This window comes from Eubalaena glacialis, chromosome 10 (genome assembly GCF_028564815.1).
Source record: "Eubalaena glacialis isolate mEubGla1 chromosome 10, mEubGla1.1.hap2.+ XY, whole genome shotgun sequence".
NCBI lineage: Eukaryota > Metazoa > Chordata > Mammalia > Artiodactyla > Balaenidae > Eubalaena > Eubalaena glacialis.
This window is the reverse complement of record NC_083725.1, coordinates 72,896,088-72,914,606: the sequence shown is the minus strand read 5'-3', so window position 1 is coordinate 72,914,606 and position 18,519 is coordinate 72,896,088. Positions and strand designations below refer to the sequence as shown.

The 18,519-nt window shown below is 36.8% G+C and overlaps 1 protein-coding gene across 2 annotated transcripts; it reads left to right on the top strand.

Annotated features, from left to right (window-relative positions):
- The first annotated feature begins 1,659 nt into the window (after positions 1–1,659).
- Positions 1,660–16,572, top strand: ZNF214 (zinc finger protein 214). Of its 2 annotated transcripts, none has more exons than XM_061201390.1 (5): positions 1,660–1,756; positions 2,261–2,319; positions 2,955–3,043; positions 13,620–13,781; positions 14,882–16,572. In XM_061201390.1, exons 2-5 carry the CDS (start codon positions 2,303–2,305, stop codon positions 16,570–16,572), a joined length of 1,959 nt encoding a protein of 652 aa, XP_061057373.1. In that variant the 5' UTR covers positions 1,660–1,756; positions 2,261–2,302. The 2 variants fall into 2 exon arrangements, with proteins under 2 accessions (XP_061057373.1, XP_061057374.1); XM_061201391.1 differs by lacking the exon at positions 1,660–1,756 and adding an exon at positions 1,767–1,891.
- Positions 16,573–18,519: the final 1,947 nt, after the last annotated feature.

The window sequence follows — 18,519 nt, the reverse complement described above, 5'->3', positions numbered from 1 at the left end:
CTTCTTCATAAAACTAATCTAACAAGGTGAAAAGTGGAAATCAGTAATAGAATATCCATCTTGTTTTGCTGTGCAATAAGGAGATCTGCATAGATATTCATAATGCTACCATCTTGTTCTATTTCTGCTTATATTGCACTTGAAAGTGTTAGTTGTACGGAGTACTCCTATAAGATACCTGGACTTTTGAAAGTATTGCAATGCCTTGTGAAAGTAACCTTTAACATCTAACATGAATTCTGAGTGATTGTAGTCCTTGTTCTTCTGATAATAATATTATAAATGACATCTCTGTGTTACTAGAAGGTAAAATGCTTGGAGGTTTGTCAAATAAGAAAGCTTGTGATTTCCCTTATCTCCCACAAGCACAGAGGTAAAAGTCATGAAATTCCTTTTTTACTAAGAGTCTGAGAGACTTATAGGCCCTCAATTTTCTTCCTATCTTTACTCACAGTGATCTCTCCCAATAAATGAACCACATGAAGTACATCAACTATCTGGAATGTATCCTTTTGCATTTTTTCTCCATGCTTGTATAATTGTACTCACAATAACATACACACACACACACACACACACACACACTGAGTTACACAATTTGAATTATATTTTGTTTTTTGCATCCTGAATTCCTCACCCAACAAATAATTTTGTGCGTTGGCTATTAATGCTCTCTCCCCAGCCCACTTCACTCCACCAAATAGAATGGCTCCATACTCCATAGTGGATAAAGATTTTTATCCATTAGTTCACTGTGTATCCCCAGCACCTAGAACAGTGGATGAGTCCATCCACACCTCATGAATGTAAGAAGGGACTGATGTGGAAACAAACATGACAAGTTGAAAGAACAACAATTAGGCCAGAATGGCTAATACGGCAAAAGGGAGCAGAATAATGAAATATGGAGTCAGAGAGGTAGGGAACTAGATGAGAAAAGTATGGCCCTATATGTAGGGCCATATAGGTCACTGTGAGAACTTTGGCTTTCACTTAGGAATAAGCTAGGGAGCCAAGTAAGGGTTTTGAGCAAAGTGAATAATCACAATTATGTTTTGAGAGAATCATCCAGGATCCTCATGAAGGGGATTGGAGTAGCAATAGCAGAAGCGAGGGACCAGTTAATAGGCTATTACAATAATCCAGGTGAGAGAAAATGATGGTAGCAGAGAAGCCTAGGTCTTGGCAGGAAGAGAGCAGGAAGGAAAGCCCCACCCGACCAGCGAGTTAGCAGGAGAGAAGCGGGTCCCCATAAAACGAAATTTGAAAAGCCCTCTTCGCGGCTGTGTGACTCGAATTTAGAGGCGACGCTACAGCCAGAGCTAGTGGGTTGCCCATTCCGCCGAGTGCGCGAGACAGCAGGCGTTACCACCCCTCGCCCCCCAGGGTGACTGTTTCCCCGAATCCCCAGCCCTGCCCCCCTTCCCAGGGGCCCTAAAAACACCTAGAACCGTCCCATTAACGTTAGTATCTTGGGGGCTCAGCCCCATCCTCGGTTCAGAGAGCCATAGTACACTGTCCTCCCACCCGAGAACGCTGATGGTTTAAGGCGAGGTCTCGCCTCGTTCTTTCTGGCCAATCAGGAGCCACGTCCTCCGGCGTTTTCCTTTCCCGCCCCGCCTCCTCCCGTCTCCATGGGAACGCTCCGAGTGTCTACTCCGAGGCCTGGGGCTTTGGTTTTGGTCAAGCGGGGCTGCGGCCATTGTTTATTTAGACGGAGTATTTGGGCCGGTCCCCGTCCCCCTCCAGAGGCTCCGTAAGTGACGCGGACTCTCGGGAGCACCGAGCCAGAAGCGGACAAGGGCGGGGAGAGCTGTGGCAGGAAGAGAGGCAGAAGAGGGAGGGCCGGGGGCCGAGAAGCCGCTCCGGCTTAGAAATCTCGGACACCAGTGTAGGTGTCTTCACAGCCGACCGCCCCACGTTTAAACTGAAGAAGGGGAAGGAGAGAGGAGGCACAGGCAGCTTGGGTCCTGGGGCTGGGGTGCTCGGGGCCGAGAGGTGCTGGGGTGGAGGTCTGGATGGGGAACGGAGGCCTGGATGTGGAACGGAGGCCGCGCGTGTTTCCGCGACAGGAGCCGAGGCCGCCGGGATCCAGCTCCGCGAGAACCGTTTGTACGTCTGAACCTGGAGCTTCAGATGTACAAACTCTGGCGGCCCTTGGTGCGTAGTGGGAGCCCAAACCTGTCCTGCTCCTGAGACACCATGAAGCATTTTTCTCTCTAGGGAAAGAGGGCTCTTAACTGTTTATCATTTTCCCCAGGGACCTGTGATCAGCAAGGGAGGACCAGGGTGGCAAAGACTCATGCCCCCATTTTACAGGTGAGGAAAGTGAGGCCCTACGAGGTCTAGAAGTTTGGTCTTTTTCGAAGTTCTACAAGTGGTTGGTGACAGAGTTGAGACTATTATCATGTCCTGGGGGCCCTAGATCTGGGATCTTTTGCTAAGACTCTGTACTCTGATCTAATAGTAAATCCAGTATTTATATTGTAAGAAGTAGGAGAGGGTGATGGAATTTACCTTTCTACTTAACTGATTGAACAAAATTTTAAAAATATACTTTTAGAAAGAACTATTTAAGTGTGCTGCTTTTTCCAATCTTTTAAAAAAATTGTTCTTGTTAATAATAAACTAGGAAAATTTTGAGGCTCAGAGAGGTTAAATTACATAGAAAGCATCTGCATTCCTGGAGGGACTAAACTGTGAGATCAAATTCTGTGTTTTCATGCCCCAACTAGAATTGTACTTTTCTAGATGGTCAGAAATAAGGTCCTGAGTGCCAGTTCGTACAGCTCTCCTTTCGGGTGCTTGAAAGGGAACAGAAATGTTCTTGAGCTCTTTCTGACCTCTGTCTGGGAGATTTGGGGGGTCACACTCAGTTAGTACGTGGGGATTGTAGTGAGTTTGGGAATTTCAAGTCATGCCCAGTCGATCATTCCTCCTTTCTTCTCCCTCAGCTCAGCCTTGTCAACACTCCACCCTTCCCCCAAAAAGGAGCACGAAGGAGGAAGGAATGTTCACTGTTTCCCTCACAGTCTGATCCCAGGTGAGTCGGATTGTCTTTTCTCATTTATAAAATGCCCCAGACTTCTCCATGGATAGTGGGAGTAGTGGAGGTGGCCACGGGGATGGATGGACCAGACTGAATAGAACATATTCCTCTTTGCCTGAGAAGCTTTCAAGCCTCCTATGCAGCAAGCCCCTGCCTCCTGCCTCCTGCCCAGTGTCCTTTCCCAGCAATTACTCATTCAGTCAGCCAGTCATTCAAGCCTACTATATAATTCATACTGTTTTTGATGACCCGAGATGAATAAATACAAAAATGTCTTTCCTTAACCTTGGGGAAACAAATCACATGAGGTTAATAAGAATTTCTAAAGTTATCATACATTAAACAGTGCTGGAATGAGTGGCACTTTTAAGTAAAAGACAGGAACAGGAACTCAGATTTGAATAATTACTATGAATTGGAAGATATCTTTCCAGACAGGAAGACCATCATTTAGTCTCAGGCAGAATATAAGGGGACAAATAAGGAAACTGGGCTAGTTGCAGTAGAGACGTAAGTATGAATGTATAAGGTTACGCCATACTCTGGAGGGCAATTAATGTTTAACTGGTTACTTATTCTTGTGTACCACTCAGAGTCCACGGCACATCAACCAGAGACAGCCGTTATTGACATTTTGATGTATTTATCAATACTTAGTCTTTTATTTAATACTTAATATACATACATACTCACTAATCCGTACAAATACTAGTATGTATGCATACATACACATACACATATGTACAAATATGCAAACATAAATTTAAGATACATATATAAAGAGATTAGTATATATAAAAAAATTTGAATCATGACAGATAGGCTCCATGAGGGCAGGGAATGTTCCTAGTATATAGAACTATGCCTGGCATATAGTGAGCACTCAATGAATATTTGTTGAATATATGAATGGCTGTTATATGTTTAATTTTTTCATTTAACATATGAAGTGGACATTTTTCCAAGTATGTTTGGATAGCATGAGTTGTTTTTTTTTTTAACATCTTTATTAGAGTATAATTGCTTTACAATGGTGTGTCAGTTTCTGCTTTATAACAAAGTGAATCAGTTATACATATACATATGTCCCCATATCTCTTCCCTCTTGCATCTCCCTCCACCCCACCCTCCCTATCCCACCCCTCTAGGTGGTCACAAAGCACCGAGCTGATCTCCCTGTGCTATGCGGCTGCTTCCCACTAGCTATCTATTTTACATTTGGTAGTGTATATATGTCCATGACACTCACTCACTTTGTCCCAGTTTACCCTTCCCCCTCCCCGTATCCTCAAGTCCATTCTCTAGTAGGTCTGCATATTTATTCCAGTCTTGCCCCTAGGTTCTTCATGACTTTTTTTTTTTTCCTTAGATTCCATATATATGTGTTAGCATACGGTATTTTTCTCTTTCTGACTTACTTCACTCTGTATGACAGACTCTAGGTCCATCCACCTCACTACAAATAACTCAATTTCATTTCTTTTTATGGCTGAGTAATATTCCATTGTATATATGTGCCACATCTTCTTTATCCATTCATCTGTTGATGGACACTTAGGTTGCTTCCATGTCCTGGCTATTGTAAATAGAGCTGCAATGAACATTTTTGTATATGACTCTTTTTGAATTATGGTTTTCTCAGGGTATAAGCCAGTAGTGGGATTGCTGGGTCATATGGTAGTTCTATTTTTAGTTTTTTAAGGAACCTCCATACTGTTCTCCATAGTGGCTGTATCAATTTACATTCCCACCAACAGTGCAAGAGGGTTCCCTTTTCTCCACACCCTCTTCAGCATTTATTGTTTGTAGATTTTTTGATGATGGCCATTCTGACCAGTGTGAGATGATATCTCATTGTAGTTTTGATTTGCATTTCTCTAATGATTAATGATGTTGAGCATCCTTTCATGTGTTTGTTGGCAGTCTGTATATTTTCTTTGGAGAAATGTCTATTTAGGTCTTCTGCCCATTTTTGGATTGGGTTGTTTGTTTTTTTGATATTGAGCTGCATGTGTTGCTTGTATGTTTTGGAGATTAATCCTTTGTCAGTTGCTTCATTTGCAAATATTTTCTCCCATTCTGAGGGTTGTCTTTTCATCTTGCTTATGGTTTCCTTTGCTGTGCAAAAGCTTTTAAGTTTCATTAGGTCCCATTTGTTGAATTTTAAGAGAGATCTTTTGGGCATTGATTAAAATAATTATATGGCTCTTCTTATTTGACATTATTATGATGGCTTATAGTTAATAGATTTTCTCTTATGAACCTTCCTTTGCCTTTTGGAATTAGCCACCATTTCATCATGCTATAATATACTTTGGTATTATAGCAGATTATGTTTTCCAAAGATAGTCATACCTATAATTCATCCTATCCTTCATGTTCTTCTTACAATGTGACTTTCACTCTTCCCACCAAAAGGTGTCATCTGTGTCCCCTTTTCTCAAATCTGGCTGGGGGCATGTGTTTGCCTCAGCCAATGGAGTACAGCAGAAGTGATGCTATGTGACTTCCCAGGCTAAGTCATTAATGGGATGCAGCTTTTGCTTGCCTGTCTCTCTCAAGAAACTTGCCACCATGTTGAGAGGTAGCCCAGGCCACATGAAAGGACCAAGTAGAAAGAAACTGAGACCTTCCACCTTCCATCAACAATCACAACCAACCTGCCAGCCATGTGAGTGAGCCACCCTGGGAGTGAATCCTCCAGCCCAGTCAAGCCTTTTAGATGACTGCAGCACTAGCTGACAGCTCAACATCACTCTCATGAGAGGTCCAAACCAGAACTGCCCAGCCAAGCTACCCCTGAATTTCTGACCCAGAGAAACCATGAAAGATAATAATTATTGTTTTAAGCCACTCAGTTTTGAAGTAACTAGTTGTGTGGCAGTAGATTATAAATACAGGTGTTGCTGCATTTTATTGGCCTTATATTTTACTTTATTTCTGAAGTTTATGTCAATATTCATTAGTAATATAGATTTGTAGTTTTCTGATTTTGCTGTCTCAGTGTTTTCCTGAGTTTCTTAAAATTTTTGATAATTCTTTTATATGCCTTGGAATAGTATAATAGAATCACATAATCTGTTCTTTGCAAATCTGAAAGAATTCATTTAAGGAAACTTTTGGGTTGTTATTGTGAAGGTCATATTTGTTTGATAACTTGACCAGTTTCTTTCAAAATATCTGATCTGTTCAGGATTTTTCCCTTTTCTTGGGGCTATATCAAATGGTTTTCTAGGAAAAAATACATTTCCCATTCAGATTTTCAGATTTATGTTCTAGAGAATGGTGGAAAGTGCCCACCTAACATTCAATTAAATTTTTATCTGTTGCTTTTTCACTAATCTCATTTCTAACTTTTTTCTGTTTGTGCCCACCCCTTTTTCTTTTCTTTTATAGCTAGTCAGGGATTGATTTATTTTATTGTTAATATTTTCCCCCCAAAGAACTGGCCCTTGGATTCATTTAACAATGGTAAATGTTTTTCAATCCTAACATTTTCTTTTACTAACTCTATAACTTTCCCTTTAACATTTAAGTGTTTAATCCATCTAGTGTCCCATTGTATATGATATCAAGTTGGAATCCAGCTTTATTTTTTCTCATATAGTTAATCAGTTTCACACCACCATCTAGTATAAATAATCCTTTCTTTTTTCTTTGATGTTTAATGCCATCTTTATTGTTAATAAGTTTTCATATATAAACAAGTACATTGCTTAGGCTCTGAGTCCTCAATTCTGTTCTACTGGTCTATTTGTTCTGATCTTACTATTGTAGTTTGGTGGTATGTCAGTATCTAGTAGAACAAGTCTTCCTGCTTGGTTTACTTAAGTCTTTATGGACTTCTTTTCCCTCCCTATAAATTTTAGGGAAAAAAAGTATATCATGTTCCTCAAAAAATCCAGCTAGAAATTTGACTGGAGGTATATTGAATTTGAGTCATCTCATCCAAGAACATGGAGGCATGCTTCTCCCTTTATTCAGATAATCTTTTTTCTACTTTGTTGGAATTTGAAAGTTGTCTTCAAAGATAAAACTATCTTTTTATAAGATAGTTGTTTTTTTGGTTTTTTTGGTTTTTTTGCTGTTGTGAATGATATCTTGTTTTCTGGTAGTTGATTGCTGATACCGTGATGCTTTTGCTTTATTGTGTCTGGTAATTTTGCTGAGCTTTTTCATCAGTTTATGGTTTATCCACATACTCTTGTTTTTCTAGGTAGATTGCCATAACATATGCAAATAATGACATTTTATGTTTTTTCTTCTAATCCTTATGCTTCTTATTTCTTCTTTTCTTATAGTATTTGTCAGAACCCTTAGTACTATTTTGAAAGCAGTGGTGATGGTGGGCATTCTTATCTTGTTACCATCATAAAGGGAATACATATAAAATTTCTCCATTAAGCTTAATGTTTGATGTAGATTCTTAGTATCAATATATAACCTTTACCAATTTAGGTAGTTTCTTTTTATTTCTAGTTGGCTGAAAGTTTTTTTAAGACCTTTATAGGCAGTGAACATTATGATCTTTATCACACAATTTTTCTGCATCAGTTGAGATAATTGTGGTTTTCTTCTGTAGTCTATTAGTATAGTGAATTATGTTGATTAATTTTCTCATGTTGAACTGTCCTCCATTCCTGTTATAAATTATGCTTTATCATTTTTTCATACATATCTGAATTCAGTTAGCTAATATCTATTTAGGATTTTTTACATATCTATCAAACTTAAAAATGGGCCTATAGTTTTCTTTTGTATTGTTCTTACCAGGTCTTGTAATCAATATTACACTGGCCATATAATAAGCTAGTAATTTTCACTTTCTTGTTTTAAACAGTTTGATTATAATAGTAATTAACTGTTAATTGAACATTTGCTAGAACTCAACTGTAAAACTCTTTGGGCCTTTGATTTTGGGGGAGGCAGAAAGAATCTTGGCTGCCATTTCAGTTTCCTTTAATACTTACTGGTCTGTAATTTTATATTACTCTTAAAATCTATTTTGGCATTTTATATTGGCATTGTGTACTTTACTAGGAATTTGTTCTTTTATATAGATGTTCAAGTGTATTTGCATATAGTTCATAATGCTCTTGTATTATTTTAAGTCTTATGTCTGTGGTTATTTCCTCATTTTGTCCAGAATTTTGTTTATAATCATCTTTTCAAAAAAAAAATTAGACTTGCAGAGATCTGACTTATTAAATTTTTAAGAGCATCTTTTGGCTTTATGCATTTCCACATCATCTATTTGTTTATTGCCCCTTTGACTTTCAGCTTTATCCTTCTTTTTTGAAGTTTGCTCTTTTTTTTAGAGGGGGAGAGTTTTTGTTTTCTGAGTTTCTGAGTTGAATGCTTAGGTTGATTATATGTAGCCATTCTTATTTCCTTTTAGTACTTATTTATGTGGGTCTTGAAAATTTTGATGTGTAATTATTATTATTCAATTCAAATTTTCTTAATTATCATTATATTTTCCTTTTAAATTTAAGGGCTATTTAATATGTTACTTGGGTTCCAGAAGTGTGGATTTTTAAATTCCATTGTTAATAGTTCCTAATTTTATTACCTTGTATCTAGAGAATGTATTCTGCATTATGTTGATAATTTGGAATTTATTGAGATTTCTTTTATAGACCAATACATGGTCAATCTTGTAACAGTACTGTGGGTTCATGAAAATAATGTGTATTTAGTGTTTCCGGAGTATAGAATTCAACACAGATAAAATAACTCTAGTATTAATTGTACTGTTTAGTCTTTATATTGTTGAGTTCTTTGGTTTTGCTTGATCTATCATTTTCTGAGAGGAGTATATTAATATCTATAATTACAATCAATGGTGTATATATTATATCTCCTTGAACTTATGATAGTTGTTACTTAATACATTTTGAAATTTTATTTGTGGGTGCAGTTTAATTATAATGGATATTTTTTGGTCTTACTATTTATTTACTAATACAGAAAAAAAACTGTGTTTTTGTCCCTTATATTTTTGCCATAAATTTTTTATTGGCATATAACTGACATATTAGTTTCAGGTATACAACATGATTCTATATTTGTATACATTGTAAAATGATCACCACAATACATCTAGTTAACATCCATCACCACACAGTTACAAATTTTTTGCCATAAATTTTATCTCATCTGAAGTTAAGTTTGTTATTACAGCTTTCTTTTGGTTCATATTTGTGTGGAATGTTTTTCCATCCTTTTATTCCTATGTTTTTTTTCTTTTTAGTGTGTCTCTTCTAAACCACATGTTGAATCTTATTTTTTTAACCTACAAATCTGTGTCTTTTAATCTGTGAGATTAAGCTATTCACATTTATTATAATTACTGTTATTTTTGCTATCATATGGTCCCCATCTCCCCTCACCCCCCACCTTCTGATATACAGTCGTGGAGCAATTCTGACAAAATCTTAATTCTGATGGGTGGTACACCAAGAGCAATAATTTCAGTTCTCATAAAATTACTCTGTTAATCTAGGGTAATACTTTTTCCTTTGATTTTACCTTATGTAATATTAATATTGCAAAACCTACTTTATTTTTGTCTACATTTTTCTGTTACAGATTAGCCTGTCTTTTCATTTTTAATCTTCTAGAATTCAGTAGTTTGGAGTGTCTCTTCTAAGCAATATGCCTCTATATTTTAAAACTGTTTTAGGATCCTTTTGTCTATTAATAATTTTACTTGCCATCTTAATTTATGCTTTCTATAATTCTTTTTTTCCTCTATAGACTTGTACCTACTAATTTTGAATGTAGGTATTCCGCTTTTAACTTTCTAGTGGGGGAAAATATTTGTAACAAATTTTTAAAAATATTTTCAAAGTTTTACAGTGTTTTTTTAGTAGACTGAAATGCACATGCCTGGTGGTTCTAATTCTGGAAATGTATCTTCTAGAAATATTACGAGTGTTCAATGATGTATTTAAGAGAGTTGTTCACTGCTGTATTATGATAGCCAGAAAACTGGAAATAATCTTCATCAGTATGGGAACAGTTAAATTTTGGAATATCATAACATGAAATGCTATGCAACTTTTACAACAATACATTAACCATCTATTTCTGCATAATAAATTATATGTAGCAGCTTAAAATAACAAACATTTATTATCTCATTTTCTAAGGGTCAGGAATCTGGGAACAGTATAGCAGTGTGGTTCTGGCTCAGGGTTTCACACGAGGTTGCAGTCAAGCTGTCAGCAGGACTACAGTTCATTGGAAGCCTTCACTGGGGCTGGAGGATCCACTTCTAAGATGGTTCACTCACATGGCTGTTGGCAGATGCCTCATTTCTCACTGAGGACAGAAGGCCTCAGTTCCTCACCACATGGGCCTCTCTACAGGGCTGCCTAACTATTCATACAGTGTGTTAGATAGCTTCTCCCAGAGTGACTGATCCAAGAAAAAAAGCATGGAGGAAGCTGCAGTGCCTTTTATGAGCTAGTCTTGAAAGCTGCACACCATTGCTTCCCCTTCTGCTTTTTTTTCCTGTTCATCAGAAGTAAGTCCCTAACCCAGGCCACATTCAAGGGGTGGGGAATTAGGCTCCACCTTTTGAAGGGAAAGGTATCAAATAATTTCTGGACATATTTTAAAGTCACCACGAATAACATAGGCCTATATGTACTGAAACGGGAAGTTGTACACTATATATTATATGAAAAAAGCAGACTGCAGAATTATCATGTCTGTGTTATGAAAAAAACATTAGTGGGGTATGTATGTATGAAAAAAGGTCCGAAAGGACACAGTGAAAACTATAGTGGTTATTTCTTAAATTATTTGGGGAGGGTAGACTTAATTTTTACTTATATTACTTCGGCATTGTTATAATTTTTATGAACTTACTTTCAGTAAAAAAAAAACTAGGCTCTTAATCTCTAGTATATTTTTAAAAATAAATTCCTAAATCTTTGTTTAAATGACAATCAAAAGCAATAACAACAGACTGGGTTTTATTTACTGTACTTTTTAAAAAATGAAGAACCAGCGAGTTCATTTATTTTTTACACTGACACCAGGTTTTCAGCTTCTGAGGATCCCAATTTTCTTATTTGATTTATCCATTCATATGTGTTAAAGTAGACTTACTATCTTTATAGTTTTTAACATTTATAAACATTTAAAAATAAACAGCACTGAATTTTCTCATTCTTGAATTCGTATTTCTAATTAATGTTTCATTTTTTAGGCGTGGATTTTTATTTAATTTGGGAAACAGTAGCTGTTTCCTTGAATATTTCAGTACATCTTCCTTTTGCCCTTATGTATTAACACAATATGGCTGTACGTGGAAATCTTGATTTACAACCCTTCACAAGTTGTTTTTAACTTTTCTCACTTTCACTTAGTAGGTAGGCCTGGGTTTAAAAACCACTACTTTGTAACTACATGACCTTGTAAAAGTTACTTAATCTTGCTAAATGTTAGTTTCCTCATTCCTTTAGTGTTGATAATAATACCTTACTGGATTGTTGTGATGGTAAATGAGATAACAAAGCCTTCTTCACATAACTGCTAGATAATATTTAGTTGCTGCTATGATTATATTTGTATGATGATGATGATAGTCTAGTTGCCTTCCATTTTATTGTAATCTCCTTAAAAGTACTATCTCTCCCTTTTTTTTAAATATAAATTTATTTATTTATTTATCTTTGGCTGCATTGGGTCTTCGTTGCTGCGCGCGGGCTTTCTCTAGTTGTGGTGAGCGGGGGCTACTCTTCGTTGCGGTGCACAGGCTTCTCATTGCAGTGGCTTCTCTTGTTGCGGAGCACGGGCTCTAGGCGCGTGGGCTTCAGTAGTTGTGGCTTGTGGGCTTAGCTGCTCCGCGGCATGTGGGATCCTCCCGGACCAAGGCTCGAACCCGTGTCCCCTGCACTGGCAGGAGGACTCCCAACCACTGCGCCACCAGGGAAGTCCAAAAGTACTATTTTTTTTATTCTTAGTATTTACTGAACATTTTAAATTGAACTTTACAATTGAGAATGTGTCATCAAAGAAATAAAATGAATTTGTCACATAACCAACTTATGATCTATTCTTTCTACTAAAATATTTTTAGACAGAATACATGCATTTATCTCTTCTACTTTCTAAAACTGCATATATATAATAAAAAACCAAGAAATTTATGAACTTACAATGATGAAGCCGAAGAGCCGTCAGCAAATGAGAAATTTCAACAAAAACCTGGATGGCAACAGTAGGAATAGTGGTAAGAGCTACATAGGGCTGAAGATGTTACATCCTAGAATACTCAGCAGGGTAATACAGACAAGAAAGGAACTGATGAGCCCTGTGAACTTTGGAGAGGCTCAAATCCATACACCATTTGGGGCAGAGGGCCAGCCACAAAAGAAGACCCTAAAATATTTCCAGAGAGGAAAGAAAAAGTTGCCCACAAAGGAATTACAGTTTGTTCTTTAAATCAGTCTTAGCAACACTAAAAGCTTATAAACAGTGAAGCAGTTTTGAGAAAAATTCTTTTCACTCTCAAATTCTACACCCAGCCACTTATGAGGGATAGTAATAAAGACTTAAGGCATACAGTGATTCAAATGATTCCTGGGAATCTTTCCTAGTAACCATGTTTGGATATTCTCCTTTGAAGAAAACCTCTGTCTGTTTCTCACCTTTGCTTTTTTCGATGGCCATAGGCTTAACATTCACAGGCTTGATTGAACTCATGTTGTTATGTGCCTCCCAATTAATGGAGTAAATCACAAAAGAAGAAGAGTCATATGATCTTGAAATGGAGCACTAAAGAGTAGTCGGCCCTGACTGGAGCAGGATGATGGACTTTTCCAAAATAAAAGGGTTGGGCGAGGGGATGAGACACTTGATAAAATAGATTATATAGAGCCTTTTGAAAAATCAAAAAATTGAGGACAGTAAGTTTATTAAGTAAAAATTAAACAGGTAATTCCCCCCCACAAAAAAACAGTATATAATCATATTCAAAATTATATAAGCACTGCTTATTGATTTAACCAGAAAATTAGTGATAATGCTATAGGAGGATGAGGAGTGGAGGTACGGGTGGTAATCTAATTCCTCATCTCACAGTGGGAAGTAAACAGTCTAAAATGATCAATCATGAAGCAATAATATAAGCAACATGAAGCAATATTGTTACAGTTGGCAAATAGTTCTGGTCCAAAGTATGTAGACCTGGGTCGTAGCTGCAGTACCTCCAGGTCCATGATCTTGGGAATTAATCTTTTTCAACCATTATTACTAATGTGTAAAATGAGGATAATAATAGTATCTACAACATAGGATTGCTGTGAGGATTACTTGAAATATATGTGAAGTACTTACTTGGCCCAGTGTTTAGCAGACAAATGCTATATAAATGTTTCTTATGATGGTGGTGGTGTTCAATGATTGGATACATTATTTAACTACTTGACCTCTTATTATGTCTCCTCTTACCTTTCTTGTTTTTCTTCATTATTGGAGTTATTTCTTTTTCTTTCTGGTTTACCACTTATGTTACCTGCTGAATGTCTTTTTCTTTGTCCATCTTCTCACTTAGATTTCTTCTTCCTGGAAAGCCTGATCTTCAACCAGATGGCAGTAACATTTGAAGATGTGACTGTTAATTTTACTTGGGAGGAGTGGAAATTCTTGGATTCTTCTCAACAAAAGCTCTACAGAGAGGTCATGTGGGAGAACTACACAAATGTCATGTCAGTAGGTAAATTATCACAGCTCTTAGGGAATAAGGTTAGTTTCTTCTGGGACCAGTTTTGTTGAGTATTTTGGTTCTTTATTAGGGTGCTGTATTGAGGTAGAAGAAACATTCTCAAAAATGGGTCTTAAATCACATGACAAATAGAAGATAAAGGAAGCAAGATATCATCCAAAACATTCTGGCTATGTAATTAATAGGTATTTGTGATTCTTGTTTATTTTCTGGATTACACTTAAAGCACAGATTTCCGCCCATAATTTTGTGCAGTCCTCGATTTGTTCTCTCTTCATGTTCTATTTGTAAGTTAGCTTTTGCTGTATAACAAACTACCCCAAACTTAGTGATTTAAAACAAACTTTATTTTTCATGATTCTAGTTGGTTAGATGGATCTTCTATCATGGAGTGACTTGATTGGGGCTGGATGGTCTAAGATGAAGCTGGACAGCCTGAATGGCAGTTGGTCAGTATCAGTGTTATAACAGGCATGTATTGACCATATGTCTCTCTTCAAGGAGGCCAGCCCAGGCTCATTTACATGGTGGTGATCACAGGACTTTCAAAACCAGCAAGAGAGGCCAAGCCCCAATGCACGAGCACTTTGCGAATCTCTGCTTGTCTCACTTTTGTCCCAGTGGCCAAAGCGAATTATATAGCCAAGCCTAGAGTCGGTGTGTAAGGGGAACACCCAAAGATGTAGATAAAGTAGAGAGTTTTTTCCCACAATCTACTACACTATTTTAGAACAGAAAAATAGAAACAATATTTTATTTCTTATAATAATGTCCGAAATAGAGTAATCTAATTAAATCTCAGTCTTTAAGACTATTTCCATGAAACCAGTCAGACTTTCTTTTTTATTTCTAACAGTACCTGGCAAGTAGTAGATGCTCAAGATATGTTTGTTGAATGAATGAATACATCTATGAATGAACAAACAAATGAATTCCACACCCAAATATGGAGCAGCCTAAGTCATAACACTTCTTTCCCACTTGCACCCACACATATATTCCTGTAATTCTGGAGCTTGTTGATTGAGATACTTGGAAATTTTTAAGCACAGCTTTCATCTTACCACTGGATTATCTGCTTACTTTTCTAGGAAACTGGAAAGAGAGCTACAGACCCCAAGAAGAAAGATTCAGATATTTTGAACATGAACATCTTTCCTGCTGGCAAGGCTGGAGGAATGCCAGCACTCAGATATATGATAATCAAAACTATGTGGAAATGGTTCAAGGTATAGATTCCAAAGACCTAAAGCAGCAACACCTTTCTCACCATCAAGAATGGTTAATACTCTCCACACAAGTACCAGGGTTTGGGAACTACGAACTGACTTTTGAAGGCAAAATTCCCAGGAACTTAAAATATACGAAGTTTATACCTTATCAATCCTTAGAAACAAAACACACTGAAGACGATGGTAGAGAAATCTATGTGAGTGATTCACGTGGTTTTCAAGGACGCGGATACCATGTTGGCATATCCAGGAAAAATCTCTCTGTGGAAAAAGAACAGAAGCTTATAGGTCAGCATTCTTATATCCCAGGAGAGGAAGCCCTTCCAGAGTACATTGGGGAGATATGCCAAAATGACCTGCTGAAAGGCTCTGTGGAAGAGAAATACTGTGGATGTAATAAATGTAAAGAAATTTATTATTGGAACTCACAGTGTGTTCACAAGAGAAATCAACTTGGAGAAAAGTTCTATCCATGCTCCATCAGCACAGCATGCTTCACTCAGAGATCAGACGTATACAGACATCCAAGAATCCACATAGGTAAGAAGCTGTACAGATGTGATGAAGTTGCCAGTAACTTTAGTCAGAGCTTCGGTGTTCACTTTCATCAGAGAGTCCACCCAGGGGAGGTACCTTATATATGTAATGTGTGTAGTAAGAGCTTCAGTCAGATCTCCAGTCTTCACTGTCATCAAAGAGTCCACACAGAAGAGAAACTCTATAGACTGCAGTGTGATAAGGACCTCAGTAGAAATTCATTACTTCACATTCACCAGAGACTTCACATAGGAGAGAAGCCTTTTAAGTGTGATCAGTGTGGTAAGAGTTTTAGTCGGAGTTCAGTACTTCATGTTCATCAGAGAGTCCACACAGGAGAAAAACCATATAAGTGTGATGAGTGTGGTAAGGGCTTCAGTCAGAGTTCAAATCTTCGAATTCATCAGTTAGTCCACACGGGAGAAAAGTCCTATAAATGTGATGACTGTGGTAAGGGCTTTACCCAGCGCTCAAATCTTCAAATCCATCAGAGGGTGCATACAGGAGAGAAGCCTTACAAATGTGATGACTGTGGGAAGGACTTTAGTCACAGCTCAGATCTTCGCATTCATCAGAGGGTCCATACAGGGGAGAAGCCCTATACTTGTCATGAATGTGGGAAGGGCTTCAGCAAGAGTTCCAAACTTCACACTCACCAAAGAGTACATACTGGAGAGAAACCCTATAAATGTGAACAGTGTGGGAAGGGCTTCAGTCAGCGTTCACATCTTCTCATTCATCAGAGAGTCCATACAGGAGAAAAACCCTATAAATGTGATGATTGTGGAAAGGGCTTTAGTCACAGCTCAAATCTTCACATTCATCAGAGGGTCCACACAGGAGAGAAGCCTTATCAATGTGCTAAGTGTGGTAAGGGTTTCAGCCATAGCTCAGCTCTTCGAATTCATCAAAGAGTCCACATGGGAGAAAAAATTCATAAATGCCATGAGTATTATAAGGGGTTCGATCAGAATTCACATCTTCACAGTAATCGCAGAAGAAAAACCTTATAATTCTGTTCATTTAGTTATAACAGCTTTAATCAAAGCTTCACCTTAAGCCCAGTAAATGCTGCTGGGAATAAAATTCTATAAATAACCCAAATAATCCCAAGCAACATTTATAGTTTCTCCTAATTCCTACTAAGAATCATTTGCTTCAAGAGGAGATCCTTAGGAGGATATTTTAAATTAAAGTGTATTTTCTTTTTCTACAATAAATATTATGCATAGTCATTATAAAATGTATAGAAGAGTCAAGAAGAAAACTTTTCATCCTGTTTCATTCTAAGCCTTTTTTCCTGTGCACTTTCATGTGCATGAAGTCATACTGTATGTTCAATTTTGTATTTTCACTGACTTCAAAACATTTTCTTATATTTTGGTTTGAATTGAAATTGGCTAGCTATAAATGAAATAGCATCTTGACTCACCTGTAAAGTCCCTAAGAAGCTACAGAAAAAAAATGAAAACACACAAAACTTGAAAATCAAACTGGTAGACAACAAGTTTTCAAATGTTGAAGAATTAACTAAAGGGCCAGTAAATTCGGAAAACAGTGTATGACCCTTATCCAAGATAGGCTATCTTAGAGATGTTATTTCTGTCACCCAGAAAACTCAAGAACCAGCCTTTTGTTGCAGGGGTGCTGCACTATGAGGTTACCATAATACACTCTCACCCATTCCCCTTCCCAGTTTTCCACATTTATTCATAGGTTCAGACACTAGGAGGTGTGGAAAAATTCTGGTTATCTAAAATACCAAAGAGGGAAAATGGATAAAGACCTCTGCAACAGTAATTGTCAAAAGACAACAGAATAACACCTTCAGAATTGTGAGACTGAAAAATCTGTTATCGCCCACAGTTTATCTTATCAACTGAATTGTCTTTTATGTTTGTAGGTAACAAATTAGATAAGCAAGAAAACAGAAAACATATCGAATATGTACCTTTCTTAAAGAGAGCTCAAGAATGTGGAAGTCATAGTGTAAAAGAACTGGTAACAAACACTAAAATCAGTTAAACATGCAGTTAAGTCTTGAATAAGTGTTAATTTGTTTACAAAACTTCAAAAATATTAAATAGTTGTACAAGAAAATATTTAATATACAAATGTTGAGTATAAAAACATTATATGCTAAAGTCTGGATGGGAAAGTAGGGTTATCAGATAAAATCCAGGCCACCCAGTTAGGTTTGATTTTCAGATATACAATGATAATTCTTTAGTATAAGTATGTCCCAAATGTTGCATGGAACTTATACTAAGAAATTATTTGTTCATATAAATTCAAACTTAACAGCACCCTGTGTTTTTATTTGCTAAATCTGGCAACCAAATGAGGGAAGGACAGCAAAAGAAAGTGTGCTACATCTCTGACCTTAGATAGCATGGATTCATTACATTTTCTTCTTGACTTTAACAACTCTAGAAGTAAAGGTCTAAATATTTTTTTACAAAGTTAGAAATTGCAACTAAAAGAACTAAAAATGTATTTCTTTCAAAACAGAGAAGATAAAAGCAAAGAATATTCAGTCGCTATAGCAAAAGACAGAAAACAAAAACAACATGAAGATGAACTAAAAAATTAGAGAACATGGATCAAGATGAGAGGAAATCAAATTTATCAAAATAGGTTAAATCTCCCCTTAAAAAGTTTTGAAAACCCTTGATTGAATTAAAATTTTACTTATATGCTATTACAACAGAAAAGATTAAAGCAAAATGATATTGGTCAATTGACCAATTTTCAATTGATTGATTGCTCAATATTGATTTATTGATATAAAAGAATAGGCAAATGTTTATTAGGCAAACAAAAGCATGCCTACGATATGCTTTTAAAGGTTAATTTAAAATGAACTAATTAAACCCATTAAGGTGGGTAATAATATAAAAACCAATAGTTTCCTAAACTCTTGTAATAATCAGAAAAATACAATGGGTGCAAAAAAGGGT